This window comes from Rhinolophus sinicus, linkage group LG11, assembly GCF_036562045.2.
Source record: "Rhinolophus sinicus isolate RSC01 linkage group LG11, ASM3656204v1, whole genome shotgun sequence".
Taxonomy (NCBI): domain Eukaryota; kingdom Metazoa; phylum Chordata; class Mammalia; order Chiroptera; family Rhinolophidae; genus Rhinolophus; species Rhinolophus sinicus.
The window spans coordinates 25814642-25834459 of NC_133760.1; the positions used below are offsets into that span (position 1 = coordinate 25814642).

Sequence of the window (19818 nt, forward strand, 5' to 3'; positions counted from 1 at the left end):
ATCACGGTGGACTTGAATGAGGAACATCAGAAGAGCCACAGAAATCTAAGTGCAGGAGACCGCACAAGAGCAACCAGGCTTAGCGTGGAATAGCAGCCACCAGGTGTGACGAACAACTAACATTTATCGCACAAGTACTGTATGGCAGGCCTGGTCCTAAGGGTGTCACATGTTTCAACTCATGTGATCTTTACAAAACCCCTATTAAGGCATGGCTGAATACTGTGTTCTTTTTCCCGATAATTTAGATAGCCAGACACCATGCCAGAAAAATAGAGCTGTCCTCCACTTAAAATGGTTATGATGGTATGCTAAGTTTCTTTCATAGCATATCATTACTAACGGGAAATACAGATAAATGAACTAGTATTTGGTAATAGCGTGTAGGAGCTGCCAAGTGCTAGTTAAAGCGAACCATTCTGGGATTTGGTATGTGAGTGGCTTGTACCATGACATCCAAATCTAACAGTCAATGTGCTGTGGTCGTAGGGAATTCTTAATAAAGTATGGCTTTTGTACATAGCAGTTCTCTTCTACCCTTATTCAACAAACAACAAAAGCCTCCTATGAGAGGGGTGTGTAAGAGTCCCATATCACAGATGAATGACCATGGAATTTACAGATATTTAAATTGATGCAAAGAGATGACAGCACATGCCCAATGCTATGTAGCTAGAGAGGAGATAGGCCAGGATCTGAATCTGGTTAGGCTGACCCAGAGACAAATAATTATTCATCACTCCTGAGAGAAGTGCTGCAAAGCAGACATGGAGTTATACAAGAGTGTACAACAGGGGAATCTACCAAGTCTGGGAATGTTGGTTTAATTCTTTCAGTCTCAGTTTCCTCACCTCTGAAAAGAGTATAATATTAGGAAAGGGTCCTTAGGAAGATTAAATAACATATATGCATGCAACGCACTTAGCACAGTGCATGTAAAATGAGGAAAGAGCAATCAATATTAACTCTTAAAAATAACAGGTTGGTTCCCGATCTCATGGAATTCACAGTTTGATCAACAGCTAAATATAGACCCATTATATTTCATGAAGCAGAAGGAATAACTGTCTCATGAAGAAACTGACGCAAGGGAGAGGCTGTCCCCCCGGCAGTGAGTGTCTTAATCCCTGGGAAGGTTGAAGACCAAATGATGAATGTTGGGAATATCATCTTAAATGCAACGGCTTGGACCAGGGGATCACTGAGGTCTAACACTGGCATCCTCTTTTGCACAGAATCATGAAAACCCAAAGATACAGACTCAGTGCCCCAGAGTAGCCGATGGCCTCCAGCGTCAACACCGAGTGTAATGAAGAGTATTTCATCCACCTTACAGTGATGGTCACAGTCATCCCGGTAGGGCTGACTGCTCCATGTCTCTCAGTCACCGTTGCTCCATGTCATTTCCATTGCATTGTCAACATGGAAAAAGTGGCTAGGCCATCAGATCAGCCCCAACCTCAGAGTCCAGAGGTAGGCTACTTAAAAAAAAACAAAAACCAACTCCCTTCATGATTTGATTCTATTAAGGGGAGAAAAAAAAAAATGAGCCCTAGGCGACGCAGCCCAAATCATTCCTGTACTGCTGTGCCTCTGGCAACAACTTCTCGAGCCTCCCTGGCCATCGATCAACGAGAAGAGCTATTCAGCATGCTGCTGCATGGAATTCCATTTCCAATGTGATTAAAACTCTTAAGTCAAAATGATAGACTATTAGTATTGGTTTTCTCCCAAATCACACCCTGACGGGAAACCTGTAGGTGGTTTCTTTCCTTTGTGCAGCTGAAAGGCACCAGAGGGAAGTGGGGTGAAGGGGAGGTTTGACAAGAAGCAAGTCAGAGCTAAGTAGCCGAAGAAAGATCATATAGAAGGGAAAATGTACAGAGGGTGCCAAACAAATGTATACACATTTTAAGGCAGGAAAAAAAACTGTATTAATTGTAAGACTCAATATATACTGATAACAAAAGATGAATACACATCACGTTTGACGTCTGCAATTACAAGAGGTGCTCACCGTGGTTACCGTCCAGGTCCAGACACTTCTGATTACGGCGAACTACTGCTTGAGCATAGATAACATCTCTTAAAGTGTGTATACATTTTTTTGGCACCCCCAGTATATAATTAAACATAGGAAGTCCTCCCTCTAAACCAAAGCCAACAACATCCCTATCTACTGTTATATTCTAAGATAGTGGGTTGTTTATTTATTGCGCAGGATTAATGGAGTTAGTAGTATGATCTTGTCCTTTGGGGCCATGAGGCGGAGTAAAAAGAAGATAATACCGTATTTCCCTAAAAATAAGACCGGGTCTTATATTAATTTTTGCTCCCAAAGACACATTAGGGCGTATTTTCAGGGGATGTCTTATTTTTTCATGTACAACAATCCACATTTATTCAAATACAGTCATGTCATCTTCTGGAACATTGTCATAACATACTAAATGCATCCGTCTGTCTGAAGATCTTAACGGGCTATTTTCAGGGTAGGTCTTATTTTCTGGGAAACATGGTATTTCTTATACGCAGCACTTTCCGGGAGAGATGGTGCTGCCTCTGGTTATATTGTTTACCTGGGGACAGAAAATGTGAAGTCATATGAGAGAAAAGAAAAAGCGTGTTTACTTCTTCCCTCTCAACATTTTTCTGCTGTATTAGCTGGAAACCACTGACAAAAAGACTGATGGGTGGGATGAGATTTCCAGACATTCATCATAATGAATTTGGAGCATATTGATGTTTTTTCAGAGTACACTGAGCCTCAGATGCACTGAGACGGAGCAGCAGGCTCAAGTTCAATTCCAAGGGCGCGTTGGCCTTGCATTTTATAGGATTTTGCTTCCTGCATTTAGTTTTGCAACATTTGCAGGTTGGGAGCAAGGGCAAAGATCAGGATATTTTAAGAAGAGTGAAAAGGTTCTGGTGACTTGAATCCAGGTTCACCTTTCAGACCTCACAGAAAATGACTGAACCCTTATGAACCTCATCTCTAAGGAGATAGGAACAATCTTTACCTCGCAGGGTTGTGGTGAGGCTAAAAAAAGATAACTTGCCCAAGTTTCCGGTTACAGCAGATTCTCAGGTGTTAGCTTCATTCACAGCTCCCTGGGGAAGCACTTAGTTCTAAGCGAGAGCTCTTGTACCTGATTTCTATTGGTTTTCCTGACTCCAAACTACAGTGGTTTTGTGCAATTGATTTGCCCACAGTTTTTCAGTTGTTATAGACCGGATTCTATTTTATTTGCATTAAAATGGTATGAAGGATCATATATCCTCTCACCGACTGAAAATTTTTTTTACTATGGAGAATTTTGAACATGTACAAAATTAGTCAGAATAATATAATAATCCTTTCTGTCCATTCCCCTACTCCCAAATCCATCAACTCATAACCAATTTGTCCCATTATCAGGTACCTTTACCCTTTGGCTTTAAAATTTTTATCCAAAAATGCCACTTTGCCAATGTCTGAAATAATGATTTATAAATGATCGTTTAAATGCACAGTAAGTAGATATTTAAAGGAATCAAATTATGAAAACAGAGGCTATTTCTCCTCAGCTTTTGTGTTTTATAATTGATTTTTGAGCCTGAAGTGATGGGAAAATTGGAGCCATGGGTGGGAAGAGGGAGTATACACACGTAGTTAATCCAAAACCAAACACTCTTATTTAATAGCTACATAACATGAACAAAGAGGACGATAAGATGTCCTCTGGCCACCAGACTGTTGCCAGAAGCATCAAGATGGTACATGAGACACTTGGAGAGTCCTATCATTTATAAACATTGTTAACAAAACCGAACAATAAAACATCAATAACAATGCGCGTCACAGATTTATTTCAAGCGCTTTCGCTTAAGTTTTGTCTCAGTGGGTTCCAGATAATTATTACTCTTTCCGTCAAAAGTCAGAACGTTACCTCGTATCCTTTCACGCTGTCTCCCAGAGCTTCAACAATCCCAGAACATTCAAACCCTGGCACCAGGGGAGTCTTGGGAGGGTTGTCGATATTCCCTTGTCGCACCATTAAGTCAATGAAGTTTAAACCACTGTGAACAGCAAATGGGAAAAGAGAGAAATTCAAAACGAGATCCCAAAGAAAGTAGTCGCCTGGCTTTTCTCCTCTTCTTTACCCCCCTCTCTCTCTCCCTCCCCTCATTCCTCTCTCCTTTCTTTTTCCTTTCTCGAAAAGTGTAACGTTACCTAGGCCAATGTCACCAATAAAGCAAAACTCAATTATCTCTATAGACAAGTAATGCTTTCCTGGCAGTTAAAACAGCAGCTGCAGATCTACACCGATTCCAAAGCTCGCCCTTTTGTCCTCCCTCAGAGCCTGCTTACTCTTACTTTAGAAAACACACATTGACTAGGCCGATCATTAGCGATTCTAGCACTTAATCATGAGTAAAAAATACACTAGGAAGAATTTATAAGAAGACACGTGGAAAGCAGCCAGACACAATGGCTACCAGCCAATCTATGAAAAAGAAAGAGAAAAAAAAGACCCAGTTGGAAAGGTCTCAAAGCAACTGTCACACCTCTCATCACACAGATTTACACCAGCACCGGGCCATAAACAGCAACCATAATGATGACTATGAGCCATCAAGAGAGGACATTATGTCCAGCTGGATGAGAGTGACTCGAAGAAGAGAGATCAAAGGAACAGACCAAAGGATATGGGAATGCTGGAGGATTTGTTTCAAAACTTTTAGTTATCGCTGGGTAAGCAGTTATTAGGTATTGTCTACTAACTTATTGCTTTTGAAATAAGAAAATTATTAAATGTATCAAAGTCATTCCCTTAGAAATCAATATACTTAACTCTAATGATGCTACCAATATTCCAAACTGTGTGTGTTTTTAAAGAGCTACAACTGGGAATTGCATTTAACACCCATTTACTAATCAAATGAGAGAACATGTCCCCCTGAACATGTATTTTTTTCCCGCCAGATGTGGTTCTAATATTCGTCCCGTTTTCATAAGCTACCATCTATGAAAGACTCAGGTTATAGAAACCAAGCTCCTCGGTCTGGCCCAAGGCCCACCGACCACAGCTTCTTTTCCAAGCAAGACAAGTTGAAGTATTTCTTAAGCACAGCTTACCCATTGCTTCCATGGCCTCTCTGAAGTCAAGGAAGCATCTAACGCTGGAGACCTGGTCTCCACACCTCAGTCTCATCCGCAGATAATTGACATTGGTGAGGAGGAGGATTTCCTTGAAAAGTGGGTCCAAGAATCACCTCCTTCTCAACGTTTTCCTGGCCACAAATAGGGCAAGTTTCACAGGTGGTGCCATTGGAGTACCTCTAATGTGTGCCTTCTTGGAAGGCAGCTGTGTTCCTCCTATTTCTTTGCCTCCAGAGTGCAAGGCACCGTAACATAGTAGATACTCAAGTGACCTCTGCTGAATGAAGGAATATTCATGAATATTCAAAAGTATGGGCTGCCATTTTGTATACTAACACCTTCTGCAAAGCACTGAAGGGACGCTCAGAGTCACGGACACATTTCTGAAATGTATGTGTAGACTTTCAAAGATCCAGCTTTGAAAGTTAATAGTAAGGTCATGTATTAGCCAAAATGTCCTCCAATCACATGGCCAGTTTCTAAAGAGTTTGGGGAGACCCAGGCACAAATCCCAATGCCACCACCTCTACCTGTACCCGTGTAACCTGGATTAGTTACTTCATCTCTCTAAGTCTCAATTTCTTCCTCTGTGAAATAGATGTTATGATAGGACCTACCTCACAGGCTTGTGGGGAAAATTAACAGAGTTAAGCAGTTAAATGTGGTGCTACATACATAGTAAGTACTCCATAAACATTAGCCTTTAAATTTTCAACTTCTGTTAAGAAGGCAGAAGTATGTGATACATTTTAGGAAGACTCCCATTAAACAAGAGTGAAAAATAGTTTCAGAGCTGAAATGAGGAAACTTCAGCTTTACTTCTGTGAAACAGCCCATTTTCTAACACAACCAAATAAATAAAGCATCACCGTATAACAATGAAAGGAATTTCTGCGTCCCAAATCAAACACTCCATCTCATTTCACGCATATTTTAGCTCACTGTATTTTTCTTTGTATGAAAACCTATGATTTCCCAAGACCCTGACGGAGAACTGCCAGAAGAAATTACTTGACAGTTCTGTAAACGTGCCAGAACCCTGGAGAAGGCTTCATCCTAGATGCTCGTTACGCTACTCAGTGACGCTGCCTTCATTCAGTCTCCATCCAGCATGAAATGGGCACCTTGATGGTAAACTGAGAGCCAGCTACCCAAGGCCAGTGAGCAGAGCTAAGACTGACTTTATAAAAGTCTGTAGCATCCCATTTCCTCAGTGAGGCATGCAGTGATTCCATGGGGGTCATGGAGAGTACCACCCACCTTCAGGAAAGAAATGTGAAACAGATCTATCCTGGGGGACCGGGATAGGTCAGTGCTGTTTATGTCAACGCAGAGAGGAGGTGAACAATTGTTCATGCAGTACCTTTATGTGTTATGCCAGACCTGTTTTATGGGGCCTGCCCACACACCTCCTCCTGATGTGGATATAGCCGGCATTTACTGAGCTTCGATCTGTGGCAGAAATGGTGCTAAGTGCTTCACTTTTGTTATTTAAAACTCAACTATACTCCTATGACGTATAACTATCATATCTAGTTCTCAGATGAGGAAACTGAGACTTGGCAAGGTTAAGTAACTTGCTGAAGGTCACATCTTTAGAAACTGTCAAGTCAGGATTCAAATTCAAGCAAATTCTAGACTCCAAGCCATCACACACCACCTGTGCTACTACTTTATGAGAACTTGACCCACCATCCTTGCTGAAGAGGCACACCCAAGGTTCCATGTTTATAACTTCTTATCTCTTTGACAGCCGATTATACCAGTGTGGACCCAACTGGGGAGGAGTGGCCATTCATAATCTAAGCACGAACCCATTTCTTAGCAGGAAATAAATGAGCGGCTCCAAGAGCTCGATGTTTTCTCAAAACTGTGAATTGGGAAACATGCCACCAGTGAACAACTTAGTCCTATCAGAAAGGATGTCGCGAAAGAGAATTGAGCTAGAGGGACTCTGGGTGACCTGTGCTTTGGGAGCGCGTACGTGAGAAAGCCAGTGGGTGAGGGAGTTACAAGGAAAAGCACGAACAGCAGTAGAGCCAACCCAACAGCCTACACCACAATGAGACTGGACAAACTTCACTGCTGAGTTATAGAGAGTGGGATGGTCCAGTCTCTACACTCACTGTGCCTCCTGGTCTGTGATTTCCAAGAGTTTTTGTGTTACTTCACACATCTGTATCACAGGACTTCTTAGTTTGGGTTCTATGTGTGGTCTCGGTCTCATAAAATGAAAAGATACATACTAAAACAAATGCATCATAACTAAATCACCCACTCCACTGACATATCTGACCTCATTGTTTTTTTGTGTTGTTTTTTTTTTCCCCCAGAAAAAAACAACAACACAAAAACAGTAACATTGTTTAAAGATAATCAGTTATTTGCCCAAGACCACACAGACAGTGACTAGTGAAACCACGGACTTAAACTTGGGTCTACCACCTTTCTTTCCTCCCACAACAAGAACATAACAGGGGCATATCAAGCCACGCATCCTCACGATAGTTTCTGGTATTCACTAAGATGATTTGATTTTTACCTCGAAGTTTTTGGGGGGTGGTAAATGACTGTGTGTGATGACTCAGACTGACAGAGCAGGTGATATTAAGATTTCTCTCTTAGCTAATTTCTAAATATTTGAGATCATTGAAAAAAAGTAGTGTGAGAAACTGCCTGACATAACGTTCTGCTAGGTATCTCTATATATCTCAAAGACTGGTATAATTTTACTAAATAAGACTTTTATTTTCTCTTCCTCCCACACTAAATTATTAGGCAAAAGCTGGGCTTCAAGGGTGATAGCCTCCTGAAGGAATGGAGGCAGGGGTTTGAGAAAGGGACCCTGAAAAACTCAAATCACAGGATGAGGGATGTGATAGACGACACAGGGAAATTTGGGGACTGTTTCTTTAAATAATAGTACTCTTACATTTGCATGGCGTAGTGCAGTTTACAGTGTGCTTTCATACACGTCTCATGAAACCTTGTAACAACCCCAGAAAGACAAGAAGTGCAGATATTCTTATTCTCATTAAACAAATGTGAACACTGAGACTCAGAGGAGAAAACTGACTTGTCGAAAACAACACGATGAGTACCTGGCAGAACTGAGACTTGAATTAAGGTCTTCAGACTCCTTTTTATCGTGGATGCCATGACACCATGAAATCTCAAACGCAAGCAAATCCAATGTTACTGAAACCAATCCTTTCAAGATGCAGGGACAAGAAGACTAAGAGGAAATGGTGAAAGGAAACAGACAGGGTGCATGGGTCACAGTTCCGACGCTGCCTTCAGTGAGCTGCCGGGCATTGACCGAGTCCCTGCAGCCCTCCCAGCTCCCATACTCTGGTCACCTGATGCTCCTTTATCCTGCAGGCTCTGCTTAAAATAACATCAAAATCAAAGCTTAGGTGGAAAGGGAGAGATGCTTGGGGGTCTTGGTAAAAGACAGCGACTGGGGATACTCACCTTCTCTTTAGAAGCTGACGTAAGGCAAGCTAGCCTGGGCCTCTATCCTTTGTTTTCTGTTATCTATTAAGTGATGAACGTCAACCCTATAAAGTCTCAGGAGAGAGGCTTAGCTGCCTTCATTTTGTGTCCTACTAGTGTTCTCGTAGAGTCTGCTAGCATCTACATGAGTCAGCATCTTCCATTATGATGATGCTACATATTAGGTATAACGTGTGGACCATTTTAATCTCCGTTGTGAGCAAGAGGAAGATGATGCCTAGAGAAGGTCGGTACCAGACTGGGATATGAGCCTTTCTCATATGACTTCCAAGCTTGAATTTTTGACTGCTAGGCTGTCATTCTGTTATCTGTAAACCATGGTAGTCTGCTGTGTATTCTCCTCAAAGTTGTGGTTTGGGATCTGTTCATTTCTTTCAGATATGCTCATAGTATTAGAGAAGACACAAATGATTTCTTAAAGGATACCACTAAGTGGATGACAGAAGCAGCCTAGCTATCGTTTATTAATTTCCCAATTTGAGATAAAATTGACCCAAAGAAGGAGTTAAGCAAAGAAGAGGCAAGTAGATATGGAAAGGGTCCCTTGTCTTTTTTGCTCCGGATGGAAGGAGGGCACAGGGGCTGTTTACATAAAAGGATTTTTGATCTCTTGCCATCTTGTTCCTTCCTCAAGTTGTCAGTATCTTCAACACTGACCACGGGAATCTAAACATTGTCAGAGAACAATATAAGGAAAATCTCCCTCTTCCAGCAGCCTGCTTCTTTATAGACACAGAGCTGCATTATATATTTGATCTCCTACTCAGTGGAAATCCCAAGTCTTGCCCCATCACTGGTCCAATTAAGAGACAGATGAAAAAGAAATAACCTTCAGAAACCCATTGCTTTACTCATTGAAGGGATATTGCTGAGCATATCATTTGTTACAATATATATTTGCTTCTTCATGAAGACAGAGGAATTTTATTTGAATCTCAGCACAAAGTTTGCTGTATGGATCTCACAGGCCCCGTACAGTATAGAACTGATTCTGTCTTTCTTGGCAATGGCTATTAGGAAGCTCTGAGCCAAACTGGTAGCACCCAGCTCCCAAAACTGCAGGGCTTTAGTCATTCATTTTCTATGTTATTCTAGCACAACTTCCTCTTAATTTTCTGAATGCTTTGGACTTTCCATTTTTAAGAATCTTGAACTCTATTACAGTGGTTCTCAAATTTTATTGTGTATCAGAATTCCGAGGAGGGCGGTTAATACACAGATTGCTGAGGCCTGAGATCCCTGAGTTCCTGACTCAGTAGGTCTAGGGTGAAGTCTAAAAATTTATGTTTCTACCAAGTTTCCAGGAGGTGCTGCTATTGGTGGTCGGGGCACCACTTAGAGAATCACTGCCGAATCATCTCTTTTTAAGCTTTGCAAGTTCTTGAAACAAGGCAAGGTAAAAAAAAATAAAAAATTAATAGATGATTCTTAAACAGATAAGAAAATGAAAAGCTCTCTTATCCTCTAGGGTATTTGAATTTGTTGATCCTAGTCCAAAGGACGGTATTTGCCCTTGTTAAATGTGGTCATAGCTGTGGTCTTATTAGATTAGGTTCATCATTTGATTTGCCCGGCTCTTCCTCGGATCCTAATTCTTTCATCCAAAAACTTGGCTCTTCCTCCTGGATTTGAATTCTCTGAGAATGTAATTATCAGGCCATTGACTTCTGTGTCCCACTTGCTGATAAAAATCTTGCTAGGCTGTCACGTTCCCAGTCACTGAGGGTGTTTATGAAGACCATGCACGATGCCGTGGAGGGAATTTAGAACACAGGACTCACTATGTGTTTTCAGTTGTTTCGAATCATGAGCTCTTAGGAGTCTATGAAATACCTCTGAGACACTTTGAATTCATGTGTAACAAATACTCTGTAAAGACCATGAAGCCTCACTGTTTGTGGGCAATGGCAGTTCATTCCCCTCCCCCATAGAAGTAATTGCTGACCACAGGGGTGTGCAGCCTAACTGAGCCTCTAGTACGTTTTCCTGGAGGCATGTCAGGATCATCATGGTGTTTGTTTCATTCTTCTTGTTACTGTAAATGTGCACACCCAGGCCCCAGCTCTGAGAGTCTCTTTAGCCCAGGCACACTCTCACGTGCCATTAGGATAGAGAAAAACTTCTCTAGTGGCGCATTGTCAGCTCTGCCCATGAAGGAGAATGCCCAAGAAGAGGTGGACCCCTTCAGAGAAGTGTCCTCACATAGGACTTTGTGCTGGTGTGAGGGGCCCACAGGAAGCTAGCAGATATTTAGAAACCCCCTTCCAATTCCTCTGATGATGGGATATGGGGAGAAAACATTGTGGCTACTAATTGTAATAGATAACATGTAAGGAGTGCTTACTATGTGTCAGGCATCATGCTAGGTGCTTTATAGGCATGATATCATTTAATTTTTGTAACAATACTAAGAGATAAATGGTATTTCCCACAAGTACAGAGAACAAAACCAAGGCCCACTGAGGTTCACAAAACCAAGGTGTGAAAGAAAGTGATGTGACTCCAGAGGCTTTGCCCTTGACTCCTGTACTTTGCTCTCTTTTTGAGAGACCATCACTCCATTTTCCCAGTTACAAGGAGGGGACTTCTCAACTCATCAGTCACACTGAACACTTGCTACTGTGTTTCCCCGAAAATAAGATCTAGCCAAGCAATCAGCTCTAATGCGTCTTTTGGAGCAAAAATTAATATAAGACCCGGTCTTATTTTACTACATTATAAGACCGGGTATAATATAATATAATATAATATAATATAATATAATATAATATAATATAATATAATATAATACAATACAATACCAGGTCTCATATTAATTTTTGCTCCAAAAGACGCATTAGAGCTGATTGTCCAGCTAGGTCTTATTTTTAAGGAAACAGGGTATATACTAAACATACATTAGCTACTGGATAATCCAAAGTTAGCAGGGGCTCAAAATTCCTGTGGGGAAACAGAATCATCAAAGCTGGTTACACAGCTGCGGTGAGTGGTTTCATAGATGAGTGGTTTTATAGACGTGTGGGCTGAGTGCTCACAGCCACCAGGAGATATGCTACACACAAGGAAACCGTGACGTCTAAAACAAATGTTTCCCCAAAGAATTGCTCCGGTGGTCCTCCCTCTGCAGTCCCCACGGTTGAATTTAATTCTTCACTTGAGCTTCCTGCCTGGCTCCTCCTCAAGTGGGTGGCTTGACCTCCTTGAACTTCAAGTCTCTCATCGTAAAAATGGGACAGTGACACACTTACCCGATGGGGTGTTGGTGTGGATTGCATGTGACACTACATGCAAAACAGAGTGCCTCACACACAGTGAGTGCTCAATAAGCGAGAGCTGTTGTCATTGCCATCACCACCGCCAGTCTGTCACCATCATTATCACGCAAAGAAGGTGCCAGAGCCAGGGAGCAGACTCTGAGATTTGCGTGCAGAAAGTCCGTTAGGGAGGGCTCCAGGGAACAGCACCCGTCTGGGTGTGAGGGAAGCGGGACTGAGTAGAAGGGAGAAGTCGACAACTGATGGAGTGGTAAAATGGACTCAATTTATCCACAGAAAGTTCCAGATGGTCCCTCAAGTCATCATGAATCAAGGCAAGGGGACAGGGCCTTGATGCAAGGGCATCAGCTAGTCATCAGATGAGAGCTGCCTCTGGTGGGTGTGTGGGGTGCAACCTTGGGCAACGAGGCGTCCTTCAGCTGAGGGCGGTTTCTCAGGAGGGAATCAGCCATGAGCCCTCAACAGCCATCACTCCCAGTGCCTGGGGCAATGAGTGCTTGGGTCTGGAAAGGGTGTCTGGGTGACACCAAGCATCCACTACAAGAGGGGTGGTATGAGCTCCCTTTCAGGGTTTCATTCCATTGAGGTCACAGAGCAGTTGTCACTGATGCTGAATATTTATGGAGCTTCTTTGCACAATGGTCCCTGAGGAGGAAAGCTCTAGGCAATCTTATAACTAATACTGGGAAGGCAAAAAGGAAACAGAGATCTTTAAATTGGGACCTGAAAGAATGAGAGGAAAGGGAAATAGAGGAATTGAAGAGATCAAAGAATCAAGGAGTGGATGGAGACGGAGAAACAAGAGAAGGGTAAAGGCAGGTGAACTGTCAAAATGCGTGCAGGAGTAGATCTAAAATGTTACCACAAAAAAGAAATGGTAATTATGTGATAAGATAGAGTCGGAGCTGACACTATGGTGGTAATCAATTTGCAATGTATAAATGTATCAAATTAACACGCTGTACACTTTAAACTTGCAAGATGTTCTCTGTCAATTGTATCTCAATAAAGATGGAGGTGAGAGTGGGGAAGAAGAGCCTTTTACAGGGTTTTATAAACAGTTTTCAGTTATTAAAAGCATACATGCAGGATTGGTAAATCGCTGGGACAAATCCATGGACAATAGTAGCTCAGGGCTTTGTAGGTGTTTGCAGGAAGCTGGCGATCACGGAATGCTGGAGGAGACCTGCACCGAATCAGGAGAACACTGTCAAATGGAACATCCACGACCAGCATCCACGCAGCCCCTGCCAGCTCTAATAAGAGCAAGAGGGCCTAATGCGAAGCTTCGCTCTGAGCAAAAGCAGCCCTGGAACGTGTGCCCTTCTTTATTCCTCTCAAGTCTTGCTGCTGCTATATACATCAAAACATTTAACTCCCAATCAAAGCAGGGCAGAGGAGCAGATGTGTGATTCATTCCCTTATTGCCCCAGGACTGAAGTCTTCGGTTTTTTGTTTGTTCATCTCAGCTGGTAACTTGAAAATGCCTAGGACAATATAGGCATTGCTGTCAGAAAACCTTGCTCCCAATTCTCTTTTTTTTTTTTTTTTGGGGGGGGGGAGGAAGGGTTGTTTAAACACCCTTTTGTTATCTCAAGACTGTGAGAATAGACAGATAACAAATCTGCTGTGAAAGGACAAACACTCATTGTCTAAACCAACGACAAATCTCCAATGGCATTGTTTGAGAACAGCCGGAATTGTCCTGGATAGATCTCAGGATAGAGCTCACCTGTGCTCCCCCCAGAGGTAGAAAAGAGTGGGTTATAGGTGCTTAGACTCTCTTCTCCCCATTGCTGGTCTACGGCTCCTGACTCTGCTCCCCTTGGTATATGGCTCTACGTGACACTGCGTCACACCCTCTGCAACCACAGTTTTAGACAAACAGACCACTGTGGCCATGTGAGACGTATGAAGTTCTCTGACACGTCCGATGTGTTTTGTAACCAACCACTTTACCTTTTAAGTAAGTAGTGCTTGTTGTAGCCCCACCTGGATCCCTTTATCCCTAAAACCTGGACTGATGACGATGGCAAGACAGCTTGGGCGGTCATTGTACAAGTCTGTTCTATTCCCTCTAAGAGAGGAGATATATTCCGATCATATGTCCAAATTCGTATTCAAAACACACTTCTGTAGTATTTCAACATGGGAACAAAATCGCCAGGGAGATACATTGAGAATCTAAATATCAAGAGCTGCTTCTCAAGAGAAACAGAAAATCACGGTGCAAATGGGTCCGACACAGATTCTCCCTGATGCTAAGACTAACCCCTTGATTTTGGGACCTGAAGTTAGTTAGTTAGTTATTCTTAGCTTCTCCTGGGTACACAGCAGGTATTTATTCCTAAGAAGGTTCCAGAAAAGGTGAAACTCTGTATGTTCCATGTTAGATGTTGACCAAGTCATTGACTTCAAACAGATGCCTGGCAGTGATTGCTTATGTAAAATATTCAATCTAATTCAGTTTAAATCCAGCAGACCCTCCATGGTTTGGCACTTGGCTCAGTACTAATGTTACAACAGTGACAACGACATCTCTGCTTCCCAGCAGTTCAGAGATGAACAAATAAACGACTGCACAGTATGACAGTTCCCCCACAGGAAGCAGTACAAAGGTCAAGGGTAGCACAGAGAGGGCCGTTATCACTCGCTTTGCTGGAATCATGGAGGCCTCCACAGGAAAGTATCACCTAGGAATGGGTAGGCCCTCTGCTCCCGTTCTCTCAACCTCCAGCCTCCTCCCACCTCTCCACAGAGCGGGAAAGGCAGCAAGCATCTCAGCGCAAAGTGGTTCCTGTTTGACTTCTCACTGGAGACCCAGAGGGGCAGGGTCCCCATAGAAAAACCGTCCATTTTTGCTATAACGTGACAGTGATCTCCCGTGACATTGCCGCTGATAAAAGACAGTGTTTGGTAAAAGAGCTGTTTCAGTAGGAAAAAATGGAGTGAAGACTGAGAAGCATTGCCCACTAGAACATTCCGCAGGGAAGGAACAATTCTGTACCCGCCCTCCAACGTGGTGGCCACCTGCCATATGTGGCTACAGAACACGTGAAATGTGGCTACTGTGATGGAGGGACTGGACTTTTTTTTTTCAGTTCATTAATATTTCAATTTAATTAGCCTACGAAGGAGGCCATGGCAGCATCACTCCCTACTGTCTTCCCCGTGCACTGTGAGCAGCTCCAAGGCAGAGGCTTGGTCTGAAAAGCCTTCTTTCAGTGTTCACGGCTCACAGACAATAATTCCTCCACTGAAGGTGTAAGTAGGAAAATACCTAGGAGTGGCTCCTAAGTATTTCCTTCTTTCTCAGGAGTTTCCTTCTTTCTTCTTGCTCAAGGGAAGGATGTCTTAGCCGGCAGGCAGTCTTGTGTGTACCTAGGGCAGTGGGAAGGGGGAGAACTAAGATCAAAGCCCTGCTTGATGGATGTGCTGTGCAAAGAGCCAAGATTCACTCCCGGAAGATAAAAGAACAGATGTGAAAGGTGAGCAAAGATAGGTGCAAAAGACAAGAGATAACAAGGGCAGGGGTTGAGAGTCCAGGAGACTTCGAAGAGCACAGGAGGAAAGTTCGGAGGGAACGGAAGGCACTGGGAGATGTGGATGGGAAGGGAATATTCTTGCAATGTTTTTCTCTGTAGCGTGAATGTCGGAACTTGGGCTTCTATGCAAGAGCTTCAGGCCCCACTTCATCAATGACACAAAAGGAAGAAAGAAAAAAAAAGAATAGGAAAAGAAAGTGTTCAGAGTGCAAAAGAAAGAAGCCGAGTCTCCCACAAACACTGCTGGCTGAGGACGAAACGCTACAGCTCCCAAGGGTTGAGAGGGTGAAAATTGCCTTTTTTCTTTATTTCCCACAAGGCACTGACCATCTCCTTAGTGGTCGGAAGGCAGATAAACCTGAAAGCACTGTTTCGGGTTTCATCGCTAGCTGTGTTCCACATCCCTGGTTCTGGTCTGGCTGCAGAATGTTGAGCCAGAGTTATTGTAAGGGTCCCAATCAGAACAATTTTAGCAAGTTTAGCCCGCAGGATAAAGAATATCCAATCACAGTATCACTCAGATCAATCAGAAGAACAGCAGGTTTAATAGCACCTCATTAGTTGATTGAACTAGACATAGTGTAGATAAATGAGAAGCAATTCTTTCAGATCTCAGACAAGGGACCTTTTCTTTTTTTTTTTTTTTAAGAAAGTCTGTGACTTGATGGATACGCTACAGAAGCAAGTGTGTCTGCGTAGAATGCAGTTTGAAAGGCTCAGAGTTCACCGTGGAATGCAGACTATCTCAGGCAGTGGGGCCGCTCCACTATGTATCTATTTGCATAAGGAGCAGATAAGCCTTCTGGGTTAAGGGATGACAACAAGCATCCTAAGCAAAATGTGAGTTGGGAACTATAAGCTTGGGTGAAGAAGCCTGCAGCATTACAAGAGGAAAGCTTGATTCTGGATATGGTGTGTGACACAACTCAGACTACCCTTCTGCTCCAGGAGCTTGCGTCGTGGAGGGAAGAAGCTGTGGGCCCTGGAGAGAGACAAACCCTGGCCCCCATCACAGCTCTCTTTCCTTTAGTAGTTGTGTGATCTTTAGCAAGTTCCCTCACCTCTTTGATCCTGTTTTTTCATGGGTAAAATGTTTGCTGTCATAGAAATTCCCCTAAAACACTTAATCCAGTAATACCTGTGGCACACAGAAAGTACTCGATAAAGGTCATTATGATAATAATGATGATTAACAATTAATGCCAAGAATGTCATTATTATTAACTGCCAACAGCAGGCACATTAAATACAGGTGGCATAGGCTGCTTTGGAACCTGTATTGGGTATAAAGAGGGCCACAGCTCAGAGGGGAGGCTCCCTGTGGAGTGAAGAGGAAATGGGAACTGCATTCCTGCTTAGTGTTATGGTAGGAGGAGCAGAAGAGGGCAATAGGAGCCGAGCAGAGTCAACGCAGGAACCAGGAGCACTGTTTCTCAGTGCCCGTGCCACAGCCCCTAGGAAAGCCTGGCAGCTACTGAGACTTATTGAAGGGTGGGATTTGGGGTCCCTGATACCTGCAAAGAAATGTAGGGACAGAGTCCTGGATATACTGTTTGTTTTAATATAGTATTGTTTTCTTTTTCCCAGTAATTTGAAATATTTATTTTCTCTTTTATTGAGATACAATCAACGTTCTATTAGTTTAAAGTGTACAACATAATGATTTGATGTATGCATATATTGCAAAATGATCACGACAATAAGCTTAGTTTAGTTCAATACTGTTTTAACATCCAGGCTGGTGGGGCCTGGGTCCCCAGGTATACAAGCACTGCAGGAATGCTGGAGGAAGTGTTTGTGGAAAAACAGTCATCAGAAGCAGCACAGTGGCTTCTCTCCAAGAGCCCTGGCCTCCAGCGCTAGGTAGAGCTGATGTCAATCAGGAGAAGATTACAGAGCATCCTGAGAAGTCAGAGACCCACATTTTCCAGCCTAGGGCAAGTAGTTATTAGAGACGAACTTCTAGTTTCAAGAGGACAGACTGTGTGAAGGACAGGTGAACCTCCCTGAAAACATGACTCCTTCGGTATTCTTTCAAGTTCTCCTGAAAAGACCTGCCTGTCGGAGAGATTTAGGCCTCTTATCAGAGAAAGCTGAGATGACAGAGGGGAACTTGAAGTCACACTGGCTTGGAATGACCACTGTTTGTGTTAAGAAAGCCATATTTACAAGTGAAATGGCAACTTCTGCAGAAGCAGCCACCTAACATGTGGGGAAAAGTCAGTAATATAGTCACTCATCCTCCAACATTTTATTGAGTGCCTACTGTTTACCAAGACCAGACTTGGCGTTCATTAGTTAAATGATAACAGAGAAAGTTTCTGAAATTTCCAGGATTATCAAAGAGATTTAAAAGGTGATGGCTCAGGCGGTTAGAGCTCCGTGCTCCTAACTCTGAAGGCTGCCAGTTCGATTCCCACACGGACCAGTGGGCTCTCAACCACAAGGTTGCCAGTTCAAGTCCCGCAAGGGATGGTGGGCTCTGCCCTCTGCAACTAAGATTGAACACGGCACCTTGAGCTGAGCTGCCACTGAGCTCCTGGATGGCTCAGTTGGTTGGAGTGCATCCTCTCAACCACAAGGTTGCCGGTTCGATTCCTCGACTCCCACAAGGGATGGTGGGCTGTGCCCCCTGCAACTAGAAACGGCAACTGGACCTGGAGCTGAGCTGCACCCTCCACAACTAAGACTGAAAAGACAACAACTTGAAGCTGAACGGCACCCCCCATAACTAAGATTGAAAGGACAACAACTTGACTTGGAAAAAACGCCTGGAAGTACACACTGTTCCCCAATAAAGTCCTGTTCCCCTTCCCCAAAAAATCTTAAAAAAAAAAAAAAATCTGATCAGTTAGATATGAAAGAAACAAATAGAAATCCTAGGGGAAAATAATGATCTTTAAAAAAAAAAAAAGGTGATGGGTCTCGAAGTTGAAAATATTATATATTTAATATGATTGAATAACTTTGTGCTGAGAAATGTAAAGTCCCAGGGTAGGGAATGGAGCTGCCTTCTCTAGTCCCTTCTCTGATTCTTCACTTTTCTGGGTAAAGAAGAGAATCTTTTACCCTACCATTTTGATCAGTCCAGTATATTTCTTAATGCTGTCTTCTGGTCACTGCCCTCCATTCCTTTTGGAGTATCTACCCTACAGCAACTCTCTCTCTCTCTCTCTCTCTCTCTCTCTCTCTCTCTCCATGCATTTCTGGTGGGGCTATCAATCATGATGCCCCATTCTCCTAGGTCAGGATAGGAGGGCATGAGATAGAGAAATGGCCAATCACAGCAGTTCATTCCCTTGGATCGAGAGAGAGAGAGAGAGAGAGAGAGAGAGAGAGAGAGAGAGAGAGAGAGAGATATCTGGGGGCTGGAATGTGATTCACAAAGGGCCAGACTCCTTCCTTGATAAATGAAAATTGGGAGAAAAAAGTTATCTTTGCACCGGGGCCTGCTAAACTTGTACCAGGCAGTTGTAGCAAAAGGACACCGTCTTCCTTAGTCTCAAGAAGGAAGCTAATTTCAGTAGGGGCGCCTGAAGCTAACTCGTGAGAAGCGAAAAGATAAAAAATGGAAGGGAAGAGAAAGGGAGGGCCTAGAAATCCAGGGACAAATTTGTCATGATGGTTAGCATGGCCAAAATAAAGAAAAGAGAAATCAGGGCAGAAGTCATCGGTCTTCCTTTTGAAGATTTCTAAGCTTGGCCCAGTTTCCAGCACACAGTAGGAACACAATGCTTTTTGGTTTTGTTTCCTCTCTTGTTTTTTCAGGAATTCATCTGGATCTTGTTTATGTCATGGCATGGTGGCACACCCCATCTGGTCTATTTTTGATGTCAAGGTCTTATATCCTTTGGGGGAGACACATAGAGTCTGAATAGGGACTCCATTTAGGAAACTTCATGAAGTATGGAGGGTCTTTCTAATGTCCTATTTCTTCACATCTTCTCCCCACAATCAATATATGTTAAACATAAGCTGTGTGGCAAGGACTTCATTCATTCAACAAATATTAAATGTGCCAACCTCACTGCTAGACACTTCCGATGCATTATCTTTTATTCTCACACACACACAAAACCTGCCCCATAGATGATATTATTATACCCACATTGCAGAGGAACGAACTGCAGTTTCGAAAGACTAAATCCTTTTCCTAAGGGGATAGAGGCTCCTAAAATGATCAGATCCAGGATTTGAACCTAGGTCTATTTCACCACCAACATTAACTATTTGATAACCAAAAAGCAGACTGCCTCCCGTCCCGTGTGGGTGTACAGTCAGTGCCAGTCAGAGAAGGAATCACCATCATTCCTCTCACAGAAGAGAATCAGCCTGCACC

The 19818-nt window shown here is 43.0% G+C and overlaps 1 protein-coding gene and 1 non-coding gene across 2 annotated transcripts in view; one reads left to right on the plus strand and one right to left on the minus strand.

Moving 5' to 3' along the window:
- VAT1L (vesicle amine transport 1 like) overlaps positions 1-19818 on the minus strand; it is a 141873-nt gene that overhangs the window by 114230 nt on the left and 7825 nt on the right. The window contains exon 2 of the mRNA XM_019710977.2: positions 3930-4059. Within this exon, the coding sequence (XP_019566536.1) occupies positions 3930-4059 (130 nt within the window). The remainder of the gene's footprint in view (positions 1-3929; positions 4060-19818) is intronic.
- LOC141567775 (small nucleolar RNA SNORA15) lies at positions 210-356 on the plus strand. The gene has a single exon (XR_012490604.1). It is a non-coding gene; the product is annotated as a small nucleolar RNA SNORA15 (small nucleolar RNA).